Genomic DNA, 21,478 nt, shown 5'->3' with positions numbered 1-21,478 from the left:
GGTTGTATCTAGAAGAAAATAATAGACTTAATACCTACTATTATTTGAAATAAATTCTAATAATGTTCTTGTTCTTACATTATTTATTGTGCACAATGTCTGTTTGGTTTTACAAAAGATGTTATACCTAACCAAAAAAAGATATGTTGCAGCTGAAAACAAAAACATATTTTCTGAAAATTTAAAAATCTACAGTATGTACTTAATCCACAAAATACACTGCCGTTGTTCAAATTTATTTTATTAAAACAGTACTGAAATTACGTGTAAGAATGATATTTCTTTATTATTTAATTCGCAATCGCAACAAAAATTGTGTAAGTATGTAGGTACCTATCGTATTTGTATAAAAGTGCAAAATGTAAATAAATTCACTGCTTTCAACTAGGTACTGAACCTACCATACATATTATATTCTATTATTTTAATGTTTTAGTACAAGAGTTGATGTTAACTGATAAAAACACAACTCAACTAATTAGCACTGGAGCAGTCTACTTGTGTTTAATGAATATAATTATAAGCATGATACAATATTAACTGTTATGACAGGCGATTTTTTTGTTACGTTGTGATAAATTTGATTCAGTATCAAAATGTGTAACCATATAGATAAGTATACATACATAATTGATATTTGAAAGTTGATTTACTGCAAATGTGAAAAGTTTATAGTACTACTAAACATGATATGAATTACTTAATCAAAATCCTTCATCGTCTACAAAAATAATTATTTAATAATATATTGGTTTTATAATATTCATATACATATGCGGAAAACATGTTTCAAATGTATATTTTTCTTATTTGTAACCATATTTCCAAAATTTAGAGCGAATATTTTGTAATATGTGTAATTTTGAAATTTCGTGAATTTTATCGACGTTCGATTTCAATTTAAAAAATGCACCTATTCAGTTTTCCTCGCGTATGACTACTGAGATTGTTAAATAATAATTAAAAAAAAATGTAACGTATTGGATTCGCTCTATATTGATAAAAAAATTCAGTTTCTAGAATCTACTCTTCCATTTTTTCATTTTAAAATCTCCAAGGTGGACGTGGCGTGGCACTCTTCTTCATTCTCAGAGACGAACTTCTGGAAAGACTTGATAACGGACGACTTCTTGTTGAAATTTCCTCGCGTACAGTTTCCAAAACTCTCGTTTTTTCTTCAATCATTTCAATTACCGACTTCTCAAAATTGACTCCGTACGTTTTTGATATCTTTTTCTAAAATTGTAAGTTAATATTATAATCTACAGAGTGTCTCAAAATTCGCGAATTCCGAATTCAGAGCATTGTAGGGGATCACTTCAGCAGTCCAAATATGGAAATTAAAAAAAAATCGGGACTCCCCTCACAAAGATATATTGGTCTGAAGGTGCACTCTTTGAACTGAGTTTTCTTCAAAAACAGGCTGAAAAGTTCAGTGTTTATTGTTATTTATGGTGCAGATGATTGTGGAAAATAATAACGTAAAACAATTTTTTGACAAATAGCTTTACTTTGGAGTAAAACTTTTTTTAATTCAACAAAATTAAGATGCTTATATCGTCTTCAGGAAGAGCGATTTTTTTTTATAAGTAATTGCGAGCTCCACTGGGTCCTTCCCTACCACGCTCTGAATTTGGAATTCACCAATTTTGAAACACCCTGTATATGCCTTTTCTGACAAATATACTTTTATTATATATCTTTTTAAATATTTGCCGAACTATTGAACGACAGTATAATTTTATGCACTTTATAATTGCCATTTTTCATATTATTTTAGAATTTAAATTCTTTTAGAAAAGACACTTCGTACTGAGAAGGCAAGACTTGTAAGTATTTATTTGGAAACGAACCTGGCATTTACTTAAATTGTAAAAAAATATATGATGTGATCAAAAAAGTCGTTTGACCGCGTTGAATGCTTTTTTGAACACATAACTATTGTAACTTACTTACGTGTATTAAGAGCCTCGCTATGTGCGGGGTGAAGGTACATCTAAAAGGGCTGTGTTGATAAGAGTGGTGAATTTTTGGTGCAACAATTCCTGATATCGGTGATAATAAAAGCTGCTACTTATATACTAATGCACATTTTATTATAATGTATGTACTTATAAAGTTAATACAGTGATGATAATCAATACCATCTATGTTGCAAAATAAAACAAAACATTTTTTACTGAAAACAGCACAACTGAAAATTTAACATCTAATTATGAAAAGTACAACATGTATAAAAATTATCAAAACGCTTTAAAAAAGAACTCCCTGTAAGGAGTAAAACGTTTTGATAAGGTTTTACAATAAACAACCTTAATCTTAAATCTATCAACTACCAATATAAATAAAAACAATACGAATTTTTTTTTTAATTTAACAGTACAAATGTTGATCGTTTGGTCATAATTCTAGGTATCACAACACCAAACTATATAGTTGTTTGTCGTACATTGACATTTTTTTTACATTGAAAAATATAGTTTTGAAACCAACAGCATTTGCTTATTATTCTAGAAATTAAAAAAATTAAGCAAAAGTGACACTAAAACTTCAGCATTTTAGTGGAAAATACAGTGTTAGTGTTAGTGGAATCTAATTTAAATCTATGAATAATATACAGTTTATTATTTTTCAAGTAATACATGCATCTCGTACACGGGCTTCATGCTGTATCAGTTAGTTAATATTATTACTTGTCAAATGTATTTCAACCACTTTTTTCGATAGTTAAAGAACTATATTCAAGTATCAACTGGTCTAATAATAGGTTTAAAGACGGCACATTAATTAAAAAATGAAATTAACGTTCTTGATTGAGATTTTCATCAGCTACTGGACCTCCGGCTTCCGGTTGGGACGGCAAGGAATTCTACACAAAATTTTTAATGTTAATAACCTAAAGCTAGCAAACGAAATCAACTATAATAAAAAGCTCCAAACTGTGTCTTTACAGAGAAGTCTACTGTTTCAAGAGGACATACTGTGTATTTCATGCAGTTGTCAATAATTATTGTTACTTCATCACAAATAAGCTAGCAGTTAATCGAGCTTTCTCATACGACACGAATGGTTCATGCCTTGTTAGTGTTTCGTTTTGATTATGACAAATGATAACGGTACAAGAAAAATTTAACTCGAATCGTTTCGGCCAAAGTGAATGTTACCTCTCTAACCTATCTGAAATGGAAGGACTCAATAAAATGTGTAAAGATAGTCTCTTTCCTGGAAGAAAATTAGACGACTATGTCAGTTTTTGAAAATCGATTTGTATCACATTACTGCAGTTTATGTCCATTTCAAAATTGGAAGTAATTTTTCAGTATAAACAGGCCCGGAAGAAACACTCACCTGCGAACCAGACAGCGAATGATTTTCACTCGATATAGCCGACTTCTGCTTCAAGTACTCTTTGTCATCGAAAATTTTCTTTTCACCACCGCCGGGCTTGTGCTTCACGTTGTCCATACTTCCCACTTTGCTTTGTACTTTCAAATCCAGTTTCTTGTTCTCAATCTGATAACATACCGTGGTTTATTTTTATTCAGAACTGCAGGACAATTTTGCCGCCAGAAATCCAATTTTTAACAAAAATCTTTGGTTTTTTATCAACGCAATGTACTCGTAGGATTTTTAGCGACAAATTACTCAAATGAAATGATGCACATAATGTTCAACATTTAACGTTTTAAATCTAAGTGTAGTACGTTCACACTTGCTTGTAATTGAGCTTTTGGACTGTACTGTGCTTTTATTATTTACTTCAACTACATAGTTCAGTTTCAGAAAGCCACTGAATCGAAATTTGAGTGGCAAACTTGAAACTGTTTTTCAAAATTTCAAGTCAAAGCACTGAAATCTAATCTACAACTCTTGAACGAAATCAAATTTTTATCTTTATTCACAACACAACGCTTGAGACGTGAATCTATAATGTGAGGCGAATTTGACCCAATCATTAGACAATTTCGTGCTGTGAAAGCTCGCGCTTTAGTGAACATTGGCAATATTACAATAAAAGCTTGTGCTTTTTTTGAATCATTTGTTTACATTTCGGACAAGTTCTCTAAGAGAAGCGTAATTTTTACGTGTGGCAACAACTAATTACTCACTTCCTTTTTAATTTCTTCTTCAACTTCGTCAAACTAAAAAGTTTTGTCATGATAAATAAAAATTAAAAAGTGACAGTTCGGTAGTGCTGAATTTTTGGCGGTTCTTAAAGATTTTTTTTACCTTTACGTCTCCTCCACCAGGAACGTGCTTAATGTTGTCTTTTGAACCGATCTTCGGTTTGGCTTTTTCATTGAAGTTTAATTTCACTGTTTCTATTTTCTTGTCGCCCCCCTTTGGTTTGTGTGTTGCGTTTTCTAACGAGCCAACTTTCGACTTCGCATTCCACTGAAGTTTCTGTTGCTGTATCTAGAAATTGGGTTAAAACGTTATTAAGATAATAAAACAACCATGTGTACATTAGATGAGGGACAAGGTGTGCCAGGGAGTGTCAAATTATTTTATGAAACCTTGTAATTTATTTTAAACACGAAAAATTTAATTCGTAACAGACACAAATTTCCAACAACTCGCACTCAATTTAGATCGGTAACACCATTTACAAAATTAATTGTTAACTCCGAAAATCCCCGGAGAGTCGTGGTAAATGAATAACTCTGATAACATTAAATACCTTTTTGTCGCCTCCTTTGGGAGTATACTTCTCATTTTTAGCCTCAATTTTAGACGACGTATTTTTAAAGTCTAACTTTTTACTTTCTATTTTGATTTTTCCGCCGCCGGGCTTGTAGCTTGCGTTTTCTAAAGATCCAATTTTCGATCTGACGACCTTCAAATTTGGTGAAGGTGCCGATCCCACTTGAATCTTATTCATAGGAACTTCTGGAAAGCAAGAATTAATTTCTAGAAATCTGCATTTGCTCTATCTCAGTCGTTACTCTTTCTTTCCGTTGTTCCGGGTGTACTCGCTGTCGAATCAGGACTTTTAAGACTTGGGGATTTAGACCCCCTTGATAATGATCTATTTTTTGTAGGGGTAGTAGAAGACGTGCGGCTAGGATTTTTGCCAGATGACTTTCTCGGAGAACTCTGGTCACCATTGCTAGACTGATCCTAACAACTGTAGTACAATATCAACTTTCAATTTAACTTCCAATACTTACATTTCCTTGAGTGGACTCGTCCACGCCACTGTCGTTATCTCCCTCTGAAATGAAAAGAAATCATGGTTAATAAACAAAAACTTCCTTCCATAATTAAATTGATTTTTGAAATTAACCTGATCGAGAAGGAGATTTGGCTTTCTTTAAATTTTTTAGTTCCAAATGTTTCGTTTCTGGTTTTCGTTCGTCAGCTTTTTCGCCGAGACCATTTTGTACAGTTTTAATCAATTTTTCTTCATTTGGTTTTGTAACAGTGACATCACCTTTTTTCTCGGACTTTTCTGTAACTTTTTGTATGGGCGAAGGAGATTTGCTTTTATTTTCATCAGTTGGTAATCTGAATTCGACATTTTTCTGCGATATATCAGTCTGTGGAGGTAGAGGGGAAGATTTATTAGACACATGAAATTTATCATCATGTTCTATGATTTTGTTCATCCTAGAACTGGCCCTAGACTCTGGCCTCGAAGGAAAATCTCCTTCAGACTTTTTATCTAAATTCTCAACCGATCCCGTAACCGATTTTCTATCTTCAACACTCCCAACACTACTGACCGATCTTCTCCTCTCTTCTTCGTGCACACTCTGCGTATCAGAAGCATTCGAACTCACACTGTAACTTCGATTTTTCATGGCATTTAAGGCGGATCTCGTGAAATCTTCTTGCGCGGTCTTAACATTTTCTGGGGATTTACTTGTCAAGTCTGTCGAATCCAGCGTTTGACTTCTTAACAGTTGATCTCCTTCGAACTGTGGTCTAGGCTGAGGATACCCCGGAGCTGATCTTTGTTGGAATATTCCTGGTTGTCTCGGTGCTTGGCCTTGAGGAGGTTGAGGTCTCGGGAAAGGGGTGGAAGGTCGGAAATTTGGATTGATGGGAGGTCTGACTCCCTGGTTTTGGATGAATTGGGGTTGGCCTGGAGGTCTGGATACCGCCCCCGGAGGTCTCTGGACAAACTGTTGTCCAGGAATGGGCTGACGAATTTGTTGGGGTCTAAGGACGACACCAGGTTGAGAAGGGAAACCTGGACGTAAAGGAAGCGAACTCCTGCTGTCCAATCTTGTCAGAGGTGGTCTCGGAGGAGCTGTCACGTAACTCGGAAACTGCTGCGTGGAGCCGTTACCGTTTTGATGTGTTTTCGTCTACAGTAAAGATTAAAAGTCTTTAACATCTTGCCGACTCTGGTACTAATAATCAATAATTAATGAGACTCTCTCTAAAGTTGTGCCTCTTTGCATGTTTTGTTTATTTAATGTTGTTTACGTTTTGAGGGATTTTGTTTTCAATTAGGCTGTCATGAGACATTGATGGATTCTTAATGGGTTCGAAAATAACGAATCGAACGGTAGATTTGTCGAGAACGAAAATACTTATGTTCTCGAAAGAAAAAAGCATGAGTTATGGGAAGAGATTTAAGTATTTGCAGGAGGAATGTCACACAACGTGCTCTCTTGTTGCCAGTACCTGGCTCGAAGGGCTCCAGTGACAAAAGTCCACGAAAAGTTTACTACGCTCTGTTTTATCTACATAACAAGTCAATAACATGCCGAATTACTGTAACAACTACGATAATAAATAATTTAAATGGAGGTACAGCAAGAACGAGACACGGTAGCAAATTAATTGTCTAAAATTAGAGTTGACGTAATTCGCTTCGAATTAAAACTAGAAAGTGCATGATTATCTAAAAGTCTTGGCTTTCTAACAACTGCCTTCTTACCGTCTCTTGTGTAGCTTGAGCATCATTAAAAGGCACATTGTTTTCGGGAGCAGGCCCATTTAATACTGCATTTGGTGGTTGAGACATTACCTTAAAATTCTTGATAGAAAATCTTTGTTTTATGTAGATACTGCAATTAAATCATATTTTTTAAATCGACTGCAATCTAAACTTTTAAACTGTCGGCAATTCACAAATTTAATTACTGTGCAGATTACCTAGATTGAAAGTGATTTTAAAACAAAGTAGAAATTCTATTTCAATGTAATTGTTTGCGTGATCAGCTACAAATTTTACCTTTTCGATTCAATTTTTAAAAGCCTTCTATAAACTAAAACTAATTAGTGAGTGCCTACAGCAATTTCGCGACATTAAAGTGCCCAAATTTTTCATTAAACTTATCATTTTAATCATCGTTCGAATTATATCGCTCATTCCTATTTGCAGGACGAGTTTGAAAAAGAGTGACTGACCCAATTTCGATTGTGGTTTGCAGTGCGTGCATGAAAGACTAAACAGATGTATCCTGATCATTTGTTCTCACATAAAATGCATAAATCTACTACAATGTAGTAGTACTAAATCGAGCCTACACCAAATCAAAGTACAAAGTAACTCAACAAACAGTTTGAAAAATGATTAGATTTTTTGCTTGTTTTAGTAGGTAAATACCTCAATTGCATCATCTTCAAGAGTGTTAAAATGTTGCAGCTATGTTATTACGTTCGTTCAGTCAGAAAATAAGTCAAAATAAAGGGAAAGGCAGATTTAAGAGAATATTTTTAGTATGGGGGAAAATGTTTCGTTACAGCGGAGTGATCATTTTGAATGACTGAGACGTGTTCCACCGAGCATAGTATACTTTATATTCGCAATCATCACTTTTTATTTTATTAAATTAAGTATGTGTGGGTTTTTATTGGGAAAGAAAATTTCAAGAGTTTTTGAATTTGAGGTTATGTTTGGCAAATTGAACAAATTATATTGCTGTTATTCCTTTAGAAAAGTGAATGTGTGTTCCTGTATTCGTTTAACAACAACATATCCTGTTTAGAATCTCAACATAATCAAAATGTATATGTTGAACCGACATTTAACATTGTCATTTTCGAGAATTGACAGAAATGTCACTTTCCGATCCAGAGATGCAAGTGGTCACTTTCCAACCAAAAGACACGCGTTTTAGGTAACAATGACGTACTTTCCAACAACACGCAGGTTTAAAATAGGCATGTTACAATAATTATTGTGAATAAAATAATTTTGTGGCTGTCTAAAAGTGGATGAAACCATCACTTCAAAACAAATGTGGTTTCACCTTTGACATTAGACTGGTGCAAAATTCCAAGATTGTCTTTCATTCATCAAAACGAAAATACGAATTGTTTGTAGAGTAGACGGAAGGATCGTTTATAAGAAATTATTAGGTAACACCTTAATGTTAATGTTGGTGGATATACCGTCAGGCGATCCACATGAAACAACGGAAATTTCGCAGCCTTTCTAATAAATTAAATTCATTTTGCTGAAAGAACACATGACGAGAACACGCAAATGAGTATGATAATCGTGTACACATACATAACATTGTTCAAGAATTTCAAATGTAATTGCAAGAATTTATGTTTTTGTGGTACTCATTTTAATAACTTATTTTAATACACCCCCGGTGGTGTTCCACTTTCGTTGTTTTTTTAATCGAATAGAAATATTCATCGAACAAGAGTACAACAACCTTACCAACTTCCCTTATTAACTAATTGATAAAGTGTATTTTTTGCATGTGGTCAAGTCCTTAAAGTTAAAATATTGGTATTAGGTATCCTATTATTACGGAGAACGAATCGATGGGAGTTAAAACACAGTTCACTTAAAATAGAACTGACTATAATCCATATCAATTAACGTCAGAAAAAAAAAATTGAGTTATTTTGGGGGATGGCAGTATAATTTTAAGCAAGAGGGTTGCTTAATAGATTTGGGATTTGGTGTGCTTAATTTGCTGGTTTTAAAACAAGTGTGTAAAATTTTATGAGCAGTCAATTTTTAATTAATGAATTTTTGCAAAAAGGACTGAAAGAAATTGTAGGATAAAAATCTTCTTTATTTCGCACCACCCGCGAGCTTTAATAATGATATTAACCATCACTGAATAAAAATATTTTTGTAAAATAGCAAGGTGCGTGTTCTATAAAAATTAATGTTGTAAAGCTTGAGAAAGAGTCATCAAAATGCTTCGTTTATCACGTAATAATTCTACAAAAATATCCTTAGCCAACAAGTGGGGTAAAGTTTTTTGAGAATATACAGAAGTTTTACTAATATTCGTCACCAATCATGAAAATTGTTTTCTGTATTCGTTTTTATAATTTTTTACTCGCAAGCTTTAGTGTGGATTAAAAATAAATTTAATTTCAGCGAAACATAACATTTTATGGGAAGAATTTAATATCTAGTGACAGTAAAACTTCAATCTGCCGATTTAAAAGAGATTATGAGTCAGCTTTAACGACACACCTTATGGTGAAGGTGACCGTGTTTAATAATATTTTAAAAATAACTGTTATAATTAATACTGACCGATTGAAAAAGACGAGGTTTTTCGATGACTCGAGATTGCATTATGGAAATTGCCCGAAATGGTTTACCCCAAATAATTCTGTACGTGTATTTTTATTTTGATTTAATCAAATGGTCAACTAACCCAGTTTGGTAAAATTCTTATTATGTTGGTTGTTTTTAGAAATGCGTAGTAATACCATAAACCGCGTCCGGTCACGAAAGATCTAGGTTTTTGTTTACACTTGCCCCGACTATACGTCCCAATACCAAAATGTGCACAAATAAGAATATTCTGAATTCGTGCACTTTCAAATCTATTGCTTGTTATGTATTACAAAAGCTCTGTCTCGAACAAATTTATCAACAACAAAGTGTTACTTCTAGTTTGCACACAACTGAAAGCTTCCTACAGTTACTTAATAAGATTGCGTGTAACGAATGGGTGTAATGACAGCTTAATTTACAGAGCAATTACTGCATCTGTTGCAAAGTGCAAATGCAGACTTAGTGCAGGTGTAAAATTACCTGTTACCGGCAACACGGGGTGAGTTCACTGTGCTGTTGCGGATTACTGCCCGACCTGAAGCTCACCACCGCTATTGCGCTGCCGCGACATCGATCGACCCATTCAAGATACGGCTATTCCACCACCATGGACGGCACATACGTCTACTTTTTTTTCTAATATTTATACGATCTTAGATTACTTCTTAGCCCAGGCGGGAAGAACAATTTAATGTATTATTTAAAGAGAACGGCGAGCGCGGACATTTCTTTTTTATGCTAGGGCAATTGCAACATATTAGGGTGAGGGGTGAGTGCGCTACCGAAAAGATCCTTGTCGCTCAGTGGACATTTTCCGGCTTGTAAATCTAATAAAGATATTTCAGCTCTTGGCCACATACTTGTGTCGCTTTTCGAATGTTGCCAAAATCAACAAAAAGGTTGCAAGAAGAATCCAGCTAACATACTCGTAACGCCAAAGAGACTTAACTTGCTCACTTACTTAAAGAAGTGTAATTTCAACAACATTAAATTTTCCTAAGATGATGATACCATGTCAAAGTGATAAAATGTATCTATTTCATGTAGAATTTAAAGAACGACGGTCCATATTTATCGGAGAAATTATTTTGTAATAAATCAAAATTATGCTTGCTGGAAAAACTTTGTTATTAAGCTGCGAACAACTATTTGACCTCCAGTTTCTTTCTTAATGGACAAACTCGTCCACTGAAACAGTGAAAATCGAGTTAGGGAAATTTGCTTGAGAACTTATCTCAGACTTGAAAGCACTTTGAATACGTCATGATAAATCAATCGGAAAATGTTTGTTTTTTAGTGAATTCAAACAAGGGAGGGCATAATTCGCATGGGTCATGAGAGACGCTCAAAGGCAAACAAAGGACGGCTCTTTCAATACTGGTATAATCGATCATCTGAACATTGGAAAAACCATTGAATTTTAAGAAAAATAGAGAAATGTGTAAGGGTTTGGTCATACGCAATATGACTTTACAACTACCTATTCAAATTGTTGCTTACGTACGTTTACGGCGCGTTGTTTTTAGTCTTTGGGAACTTTTTTTTACATAAAATTGGAGCTGACTCTACAGACCTTACTGCAATGAAATCACCATTAGGAAAACGTCATCAGTGGTTAAACGTTTTTGAAATAAAACGTTATACGTTTTGTTATCTGATAAATCGTTGTTATAGAACCATTATAGGTAATACATTACACAAAGAACGTGTAATAATGGCTGTCACTACAGTGTGTCTCATTTAAGATGAAGACAATCTGATATTTTCGTTATCAGTAGGAACAGAGATTTGACGTACGGTGGCACACATGAGGTGTTTACGTAAGTTTTAAAACTAGCCAACCACGATTTCGAGTAATAGTAAATTCACGATATTTTGCTTCGCACTGGAAATATCGAAAGAAGTTATTACAAGAAGTTGTTGAGAAGTTTTAATGTAAAATTCGCATTTTGATTTTTTTGTGTAAATTGTACTTCAGTTTTGTACATATAAAATATGTATGTAGTAGGTATAGAAGGGAAATAACTTGTCAAAAATGAAAAAAAAAAGATTTATTCTTTATCCAACAGAAATTGAAACAAATCTTAACCTGCGAAAATTACAAAATAATCAAAAGAGGGTATGTACAAGAATGTGCCATTAACAGTAACAAATAATAAAAAATAAGATTCTTATTACAATTTCAAAACAATTAGGTAACCTAATAAGTGTTCTAAGTTTAATTAAAATAATTATTGTCATTATTTATTAGTTAAAAATTATTACAAACCCAAAAAATTAATTACAAATCAGGCATCTTTAATAGATTTCATTTTGTTAAATTAATGTGTCACATTTTATACAAGGTTTAAAAAAAATTGTAAATAAGATTTGTAATTTTAATAAAATATATAAAATATACTTAAATGTAATTAAAACTTGTGTTTTGTTTTATGTACCTTCCTTTAATATTTTGTAAAAACGACCTTTATATTCCTTGAGTGCTTTATTGTCCGTTTAACGAGGGTTGTCGTAAAAGTGCTGAATAACCGATCCTCAATAATCTACAAGTCTTGAACCGTCTTTCAGCGTCAATCATTTTAATTTATGTGCAACGATTTGGAAGGTACGAATTTTCGAAGGCACCCCTGCAATTCGAAATTCTGGTAAAAAAAGCGCCACTGATCAAAAACAATGGCAGATAAGTAAAAACGACCTGTATAAATTTGATTCATAATTTTGCATATAATTCAAAAATAAAATCAAACTGGGTCGGTTCCGTTTAAAAAAACATAACTTTAGTGTTTTTATAATATTGAGACACACTGTATATATGTATACCACAATATTTTCCGAATGTGCAGTAGAAGCGTAGCTATCATCTAGAAAAAAGTAAAAGTTGATATCTTTAATAACAAACAAGTTATGGAGCTTTTTCGCAACTCTGGGACACCCTGTATATATTTTGAAGAGTTTATTAAACTCAGAGGTAGAGGTACTGTCGCGAGCAATATATTTTGGTTGCTAAGGTCATTCTTTGACGTAACGGAAAGTGCTCTAATGTGAAACGGGCATAACCTCTAATAAATTCTATTTGTCTTGTCTTGTCAAGATCTTGTCAACTTTTTGGAAATCTCAACTGGGTTGCCACCCTAGCTTCTGACACATCCGTCTCTATGAGCGAAATAATTTTTACTCTGTTAAAATACAATATTGGGGCCACAATTTTGAATGTTTAGATAAAACTTTGATTGACGTTTTATTAACATAGGTCCTAATTGAGCAGGCAAAATTTTTGATTTGTGACAGTAGCAGGAAATTTCAAAATGACCTTGACGACTAAAATTTAATGCTCGCGACTGTACATGTTTGACAATTATAAAATTTCGTGTTATCTGATTCAAATTTAAAAAAAAAAACACATTTTGGCACAAATTTAACAAACGAAGAAAAGTTTCATATCCAAGAATTTACGCTGTTTTGATTTATTTACATTGGAAGTCTTCCACACGCATAAGCTTCGGAAATTTAAGAGATTTTAGAGAAATAATCAATATCGTGTCGTCTGAAACTATTTACTTTCACTTTAGGTAGACTACTGTACCTAATAACAGAATTTGAAATCATCATATCACTTTTACTTTAAAAAATATGATAAAAAAAGTACATACGTATTATAAATATCTGAGTGTATGAAAAGAAGTTAATTAATTAAAGTTTACTTTATGATCTACATCATTTTACAAAAACATATTTAGAAAACAATTTAAATTGTACCTATACGTAATCTTTCATGAACGCTGAGAGCCGTATGGTCTGTTTCAATGTTTTTATTATATTTGATGGGATTTCTGGAAGACTCAACTTCTGAATATCCAAATGTTATCTCGAATTTGCGTGATCAATATGAAAATTGTACATGCAATAATTGATTGATTTTGTTTATTTTTGGTAGCTATCAAATGAAATAGATCGAAATGTATCCGCATTGTTATTATAAATTTAGAAATCTAACAATTGAATTGTGTTTTTACTAGACGTATAAATTCGCAAACGATTATTGACAGCGTTGTAATAATAAAGTAGGCACCACCATGATCCTCATAAAAACCCGTTAACACCTATCTTCATAATTTGAAATGCATATTTGACTGAGTTAATGTATTATTAGCAATTGCAACTTATAGGGGATTGATATGCAATATCTTGCGTGTAACTAATCAAGAAATAATACTAATGTGATATTAATTACACATTTACACGGTTTACATTAACAGATTCACGAAATAAAATAAAATTTACTGACTGAAGTCCTGAAAATTCTTTGTTCTCCATCTTCTGCCCATTATTATTTTGTTGCTCACTTATTTCACGGGTCAATCTATCTATTGTAATGGTCCGAATAGGTTCTCTAAATTAAGAATTTAAATTTTTAAATAATGTCAACGAAACCTAAGAACCAGAAATTCTTGTCAGTTGTAAATTTTGTTTCTCGACACAACAATCCTTAAAAGTGGTACTACTACATTCCGCAAGTGAAATTTGCCGGCATTTTCTTAGAAAAATGCAGGTAAGAAAAATCAAACAATTGTTTATATGTATTCTGTTTTTTCTGAAAGGCATTATTTCATTTTTCAGAACTTTTTTGGACAAAGAATCCAGCGATTCGGGGACGGGGCCAACAGATGGCGTCGACAATTCCTTCGATTCCGGTGGTGTAATTAATGATTTTGGGAAGGGTGTAATTTCAAGTTCAGTTGGTGCTATTTTAAAGTGTTGTGACATTGAAGTAACTTCGATAAAAATTGATCCATACATTAACATTGATTCTGGCACATTTTTTCCATACGAACACGGTAACGTTGATTTTTTACGGATATTCATGTTTCGTTTTATCACAATTTTCAGAGCGTCTCGTTCGGGATGGAATTAAGACTTTATGAAAAATGTTTAACCACATTTTCGGTTTATTCACTTCCTGAAGATCCTGGGGTTTTAAGATTGTGACGTATTTCAAATTCACCCTGTATTTTACATACTAAATCTATTCACTATTCGTGAATCACCCTGTATATGTTAATCAAGAAAAACGCATGCCCTGCTGAATTTAACAGAATTGATGCAGTATTTGAGAGAGGCCAATTGTGTTACTGATGCTGTTATTGATAAAGTTAAGACTTACTTAAGTAACACACAAGTAGACCCAAATGTGTTAAATCTAAAAAAAGGTATTTTTTTAAAATATATGTATGTATTACATTATTATTGTTTTAAATTTGTAGAGATTGAAATTGACATTTAGTGACCGTTCTAAATTTGTACAAAATCCAATAAGTAAAAAACTTCTCGAAATTATGTCCACCAAGAAGACAACTTTGTGTGGCAGCAGATTTAACATCAGCAACAGATTTACTAAATCTGGCAGAACAAGTTGGTCCCCACATATGTTTACTGAAAACTCACATAGACATTATTGAAGACTTCCACCCAAATGTTATCAATCACCTGAAGGAAATAGCAAACCATCACAATTTCCTTCTATTTGAAGATAAAAAATTTAGAGATATTGGCAAAACAGTACAGTAAAAGTATCTTTCAAATTTCATCATGGGCCAATCTGGTAACTGCTCACTCTCTTTTGGGAAAGGGTGTTTTGGAAGGTATCAAAGCAGGTGATGGGCTAAAAGAGAGAGGTGTTTTTCCAAAGCTGCAGATCGATCAGCTAAGACTAAAAAGTTCAAAGAAACTTTGGGCAGCTTATGAAAAAAGAATTAGTTAGTTGTTAAATTGTGTAACTTGTGAACATTCCTATTTTTGTAAAATTTGTTATTCAATAAAAAATTTATTTAGTACTGGTTAAAATGCACTCGGATCGTAGAGGCTCGTATTAATTTTCTTCTTTCTTTTAACTATTCCTGTCTTATAAGTTATAACGTTAAAACTATCCTACTTAATCTATGGGTGACATAATTGAATCTATCTAACTTACCTATTGAGTCCTTGAAGCACAAAAAAAGTGAAAATGAAGAAAAGGGGGAAAGCGGAGGGCAAAAACCGACACTTAATCCAGACGCTATAACTATTACGCCTTCCACGGTCCACAGGAAGGTTTTTTCGGGTTTCGCCTCGTTTCCCGAAGAAAAATAATTTTTTTAAAGAAAATGGCGCGATAAGGATAGAAAAAAAAGGTTATCAAAGAAAAAAACGGATACAAAACAAGATGTTCGTTTCCAGGCAAAGTTACTGCCCGACAGATAACGAACCCTAAGTGAAAAAACTTAAAAAAAAAATGAAAAGTAAAAAGGTAAATATCTTGTAATCACAATCAAAGAGATAACGCGACAAACAACAGAGTAGCGAGAGATAGTGAAGTTTTTTGTCATAAAATCATAAGTGGTGAAATTTTGTCGGAAAAACTTTCAGATTGTACGAGAGTTTGTTGCATAGCAATTTATCGAGTGACATTGTTATTTTTTTTTTTTTATAACTTTCATTATTAACTTAAACAATATGATCTTTTTTATCATATTTTTAAGAGCGATATGATAATTTCAGGTTTCAGACTACACGATATTGATTATTTCTATAAAATCTCTTAAATTTCCAAAGCTTATGCTTGTGGATGACTTCCAATGTAAATAAATCAAAACAGTGTAAGTTTTTGGAAATGAGATTTGCATTTTCTTCATTGTAAAAGTAAATTTTCCCCAAATGAATTTTTTTTCTTCCATTTGAATTAGCTATATCGAAATTTTAAAATTGCTAAACATGTATTACAAATTATAATTTAAATTTAGCTACAACGAAAATTTATGGTGTAGCTTTTAACTGATTTATTTAAAGAGTGTAATGGAAATAACAAATTTGAATTTACATTTCCTTTAGGGTGTACCAATGACTTAAAATTGGGTTAACATTTAAATTTTGATAATATCTCGGTGCGATTAATTTTAAGCTTCCAACAGTTGCAAAATGGTGACGAACGCGCCCTCTACCTGCGAGTTACCAAGAAACGTCAAGAATCAACAGAAAACTCTGTAAAAAGCGCCAAGTCATTTTCAACTCAATTTAAATTCCCAAAACCCACTTTGCGTACTATTGAAAAACGCCGTTTTTATTTCTGGAAACGTGTTTTATTGTGCAACCTATTTTTAAATTAACTAGCAGGTACATTGGCTTTATTTTCGTAATGGGATAGTTTTGCAATTTCGCTTAGTCAGACTTGATGAAATCCTGCCAAAAATCGAGACCATTAACATCGACCTAACTTTTTAATTATACCCTCATCTAAATTCAACTAAAAAATGCCGTAGTAAAACAAAATGGGCTAGATTTGATTGCAAAAGTTATTGTCTGACAAGACACCAATAAAATGTTATATCGCATCGATCGAAAATAACGACGACCCAAATATCCTTGACTTGTGACATTTAGCAGACAATCCTTATACAATTAAAGAGGAAGTAATAAGTTCTTTTGGAGATGAATCCAATTTAAACTTACTAGTTCCTATTTCTCTATTGGGTCAAGCCAAAATTTGCAAATAAGCAATTCATGAACTGGTCTATATTTTAAAATTCAACCTTGACGACCAGTGATAACACCTTACTCACTGCTAAAAATACGTAATTGATCCAATGCAATGTTGTTCTTGCGTTTCGATGCAGTTTGACATTGATAACATCGAGTTAAGTGGCCCCAGCTGATCGTGGGTACAGGAATTATTATCCAATCAATAGTAATTGGCAATTGCTGTACCTACGAATCTTCCGAGTAATAAGGCGACTTATCAAGTCGAGGAATAACGCTGCTCCCTGCGTAATTATAATTAGATTCTAAGTGAACAATAAATCAAGCCTACGATTGTCTTAATTTTACCGCACCCACATGACGTGATGAGCCAAATTGCTCCGCAAAAAATCGGTGCATACCAAACGTGCCGAAAATTTTTAAAGCTAATTATGGTATTAAGAGTGATAAACTGGACGCGCCTTGCCGATCAGTCCAAATTTTATTTTGTTACGTAACAGAAGTGGAGCACCATTAATCTATTAAAACTGTCATGAACTCCTCTGTGAATGCAAGGGCACGTTCACATTTAATACTTTTTTTTTGTGGCAACAAACGAAATGAAGTAATCCACTACTGGATGTTTTGCAGCCACCAAAGATCTTAAAGTTTTTCATTTTTGACAAAACAGAAAAGTGTGTAGGTACATTTTTGAGTCTGCATTGTGTTGCGAGATTTTGAACTTTTGACACTTATTCCACACACCGCAACCTGTTGATTGTATTGTATATTTTTACCAAACAAACATTTACATATTACGTGGAGATATTTACTTTACGTAATATTTATTCTCTCATTTTTATTTCCTAGAAAACTGCGACCCACCTATTTCATCTTGGCCCAGTTTAAAGATTTTGGCATAGTTTAAATAAAAAAAATCTAATATCCTGTGGATCGATAGACACATTAGTGGCACATATTCATTAATTTAAAATTATGTGCCAGGCTGTGCTAGTTGTATTATCAACATTGTGTAAAGATGGCCCACATTTTTTAAATTTTTCAAGAAAACACTGCACGGCATGATGGTTAATATTTACAGAAACGAAACAAATTACATCATTCATTTAATTTTGCGTGCAAGTTTCCATTTATAGAAATCGTTTCGTTAATTCTAAAATGGAAAAATAAGATTCGTTTGAATAATTTATAGCTATTTCTAGTTGCTTCTGATACAATAGTGTGGTTTGTTCTTCCATATAAAAAACAAAATATCATCTATTGGTTAGAAAGAATTGTTTTGCCATGTTTGTAAAATGTAATAATGAGCGAATAGTTTTTTTTAGTATGATGATAACTGTTACTATTGTAATTAAGACCTGCTATCCTTGAATTTTTATAGTTTATCAATTTGTTGCTAAACTAATAATTGATATTGCCTACCCGAGTTGTGAGAAATATTGAAGCAATTTGTTTCCATTTTATTTGACTGGGCATTTCAATATTTACTGAATTAGAAAAAAAAAATACCTGCATATAATTTCGACAATTTTTCAAATAAAAGTTACAAACATACAAGGAAACCTGAAACTTTCATCAATAAAGGAAAGTATAAGTACATTTCTTTGTGTTTCAGCTTTCTTCAAAAAACATATTTAACAAAACAAACTTTTGCACGAACGCACTTTTTAATGACAGTAGCTTGTCACTTCCCCATAAATTCCACAACAATAATCGTAGTTTAGAAGTTTTTATTTATATTATTAGCTAGACGAAATGTTCAAAAGCATATAAATTTTCATATTTAGAAGTTTCACTATTATTAAAACATTTTTGTTGACAAGAACAGGGTTAGAATGACAATTAACATAAGCTTTATAGTTCCATATACAGTCGCGGATAGAAAAAAGTAGGACAAGTCTTATTCAGAAATTTAGTCAAAATTGAGTTGAGTAAACCAGTCTTACTAAGTATAATAAATAAATACTTTAATAGTAACCATAGAAACAGTAAACAGACTTACATTAGCGAATAAACATTGTCCTACTTTTTCCTGTCCGCGACTGTATCTATTTATTAGACATTCACGATTTTTTTGGGACCGAGTTGGTTATGCTTTTTTTCTTTTCATGTTGGACTAACTGATTCAGTGATGCAACGGCTGACATTTTTTTTATCAGTGTCTGTTCGACATTTTGTTGCCACCGCATTGTCAGATTTATTATTTTAATATTTGTAAGAAAGTAAATGATTTTGTTACGACAAAAAGTTTACATTAAACGATGCTACTTCCAGTTTAAAGGGAACAGACCAGATTTAAGAGATCCGGCAACAATGCACCTATACAGAAAATATAACCTTAAACTGAAAACAACCTAACCTAACACAAAAAGTGTCAATTTCCTTTAGGGAATTTAGTTATCACCGAAGTGTTGTCAACAAAAATACTAGTTGGACATAGCCAACTCGTTCCCAAAAAGATCATGAATGGCTAATACTTTTTACCATTAGAATATTTTATCAAAATAACTGTCAGCTCCTTTAATAAACAACGTAAATTTATTTATAGTTAATAAATTTGTTAGCTGAAGTCTGGTTCCTTGACTCCGAAAAGTAAATATTAAAATAGATTTTGACTGGTTTCAATATACAAGGTGATTCACGAATAGTGTCTGATTTAGCGCCTTTATTCCTGCAAATAAATTACTATCTCATAGAATACTTCGCTGTTTTTTAATTTGAATAAAATTTTGTGATCATATTAATCGGATTTCTGAAGAATGAAACAATAGTGTTAATCAAATGTGTCAAAATAATTATCTTTTGTAAATAAATCAGACACTATTCGTGAATCACGCTGTAGGTAGACAAAAATAATTTTTGGGGATTATAAAAATATACTATTGCTTTCATTTCATAAAGATAATAACAATACATAATTAACTGTGTTAATAGTAGGTTATATCATTCAGAGTAGAAGTGAGTTTTTTTGTGCTAAATACAGAGATTAAAGACCGAGACGAAGTCGAAGCACAAAAAGACCTTCTATTCCGAATGATATTAATACTACTTTATCTTCAAGCGGATCACAAAAAAAAACATCGGACATGAACTCATTAATTTCTTTTGTTGCAGTTACAGTAAAATGATAATTTTCAAATTTTAAAGCACCAGTAATTACTAGATCTCTTGTTGCAATATTATTAGCTTCAATAATATTAACAAAGTCCACTAAAGTTTAAAGTTTACTTTTTACGTTAACAGCGATATTTGGTAATAATTTCGTTTTTTCGTTTTTTTAGAGGCTTTTTTTAATAGGGATAATTTTAATAAATTTGACTCCGTCGAACCACCTGTGGAGATTTTAACTCCTTGGATTTGAAGTGTTTCAAGTCCGGTTACAAAAAAAAGCCGTTTGAACCTTTTCTGTAAAGATACACAAAAGCGCGCTTTTCGACCGTTTTAAGATCAAAACATTTTAATAACCATCATTATGAAACAACATAGAGTAGCAATTTCAATATTTGCAATTTTTTGTTTTTGAACTTGAACCTGTCCGTTACTGTGACTGTAATATCACACACAACCCGACTCGGTAATTATGCAACAGTTCCCTATATCATGTGTTAATTTATTTCAATGTTGTTCGTTGTCTATCTGATGTCATCCAGTTCATTGCGCAACATATGTTTGTTAGTTTGAATATTCATCCTGAGAAGTCACCTGTTTACCAACATTTTGGAGGCAAACTTTTACCGGCCGAAAAAAGGTAAAAATAACGAAGAACTGAAACTATTAATAACTTGTTAATTAACGTCGGCGTACAAAAAGGTCCACAACAACTCAAGCACTTGACAACCTTTACAAAAATCCTGCATACTTTTAGATCGTGGTAATTTAAAATGAAGTTACATTTTTCCACTTTCTTTTTTTTTTTTGCAAATCACATATAATCAAATCTCCTTCTCTCGCACGGTGGTACTATTTTTAACCATCCACATTTGTCACGCAATAACTCGACTACTTTTCTAAAAACAAAATTCTCACCTGCGTTAGCAGGAGCGTTATCCCCCGGAATTTTTTCAGGCAAGTGAGCACCATTCGTACGCACGTCAGTCATTTTGAAGAAGCTTCTTCAGGCACTCCACCAATCACACCCGTTCACAATTTTTTTTTTGTTTTTTCCTCCGAACGCACTTGTTCGTGTTCGAATATTAAAGCCCAGGAGCAGGAAGAGCCGCGAGCTTAACAGGCGTTTATTATCGTGTTATAGATAGCACGAACCGTCTAATTCGTTCGAAGCTTTACATCGGACGAGTGTCGGCGATTGTTTACGTTTAGACACGAAACAAGCTTTTCTTTTGAGAAGCTGGTTGCAGCGCTCTACAGGCGTTCGTTCGATCGAATCTCGACGTTTGAGATGAAAGCTCACGCCTGCGCCATTCGAAAGCTCTCGTCCTGGAATGACTGTTTTCATACACCGGAGTAGTT

General features: G+C 32.9%; 1 protein-coding gene across 5 annotated transcripts; it reads right to left on the bottom strand.

The window, feature by feature from the left end:
* Positions 1 to 2,074: 2,074 nt before the first annotated feature.
* Positions 2,075 to 21,349, bottom strand: LOC138134813 (microtubule-associated protein tau-like). Of its 5 annotated transcripts, XM_069053339.1 has the most exons (10): positions 6,893 to 6,994; positions 5,288 to 6,314; positions 5,172 to 5,215; positions 4,947 to 5,121; positions 4,682 to 4,890; positions 4,231 to 4,416; positions 4,110 to 4,142; positions 3,349 to 3,513; positions 3,165 to 3,222; positions 2,075 to 2,869 (listed from the first exon to the last, which is right to left on the bottom strand). In XM_069053339.1, exons 1-9 carry the CDS (start codon positions 6,977 to 6,979, stop codon positions 3,193 to 3,195), a joined length of 1,956 nt encoding a protein of 651 aa, XP_068909440.1. In that variant the 5' UTR covers positions 6,980 to 6,994; the 3' UTR covers positions 2,075 to 2,869; positions 3,165 to 3,192. The 5 variants fall into 5 exon arrangements, with proteins under 5 accessions (XP_068909440.1, XP_068909438.1, XP_068909435.1 ...); XM_069053337.1 differs by lacking the exons at positions 3,165 to 3,222; positions 6,893 to 6,994 and adding an exon at positions 21,035 to 21,349; XM_069053334.1 differs by lacking the exon at positions 3,165 to 3,222.
* Positions 21,350 to 21,478: the final 129 nt, after the last annotated feature.

This window comes from Tenebrio molitor, chromosome 7 (assembly GCF_963966145.1).
Source record: "Tenebrio molitor chromosome 7, icTenMoli1.1, whole genome shotgun sequence".
In the NCBI taxonomy this organism is placed as follows: Eukaryota; Metazoa; Arthropoda; class Insecta; order Coleoptera; family Tenebrionidae; genus Tenebrio; species Tenebrio molitor.
Note: the sequence above shows the minus strand (reverse complement) of the source record. Positions and strands in the feature narration are given on the sequence as shown.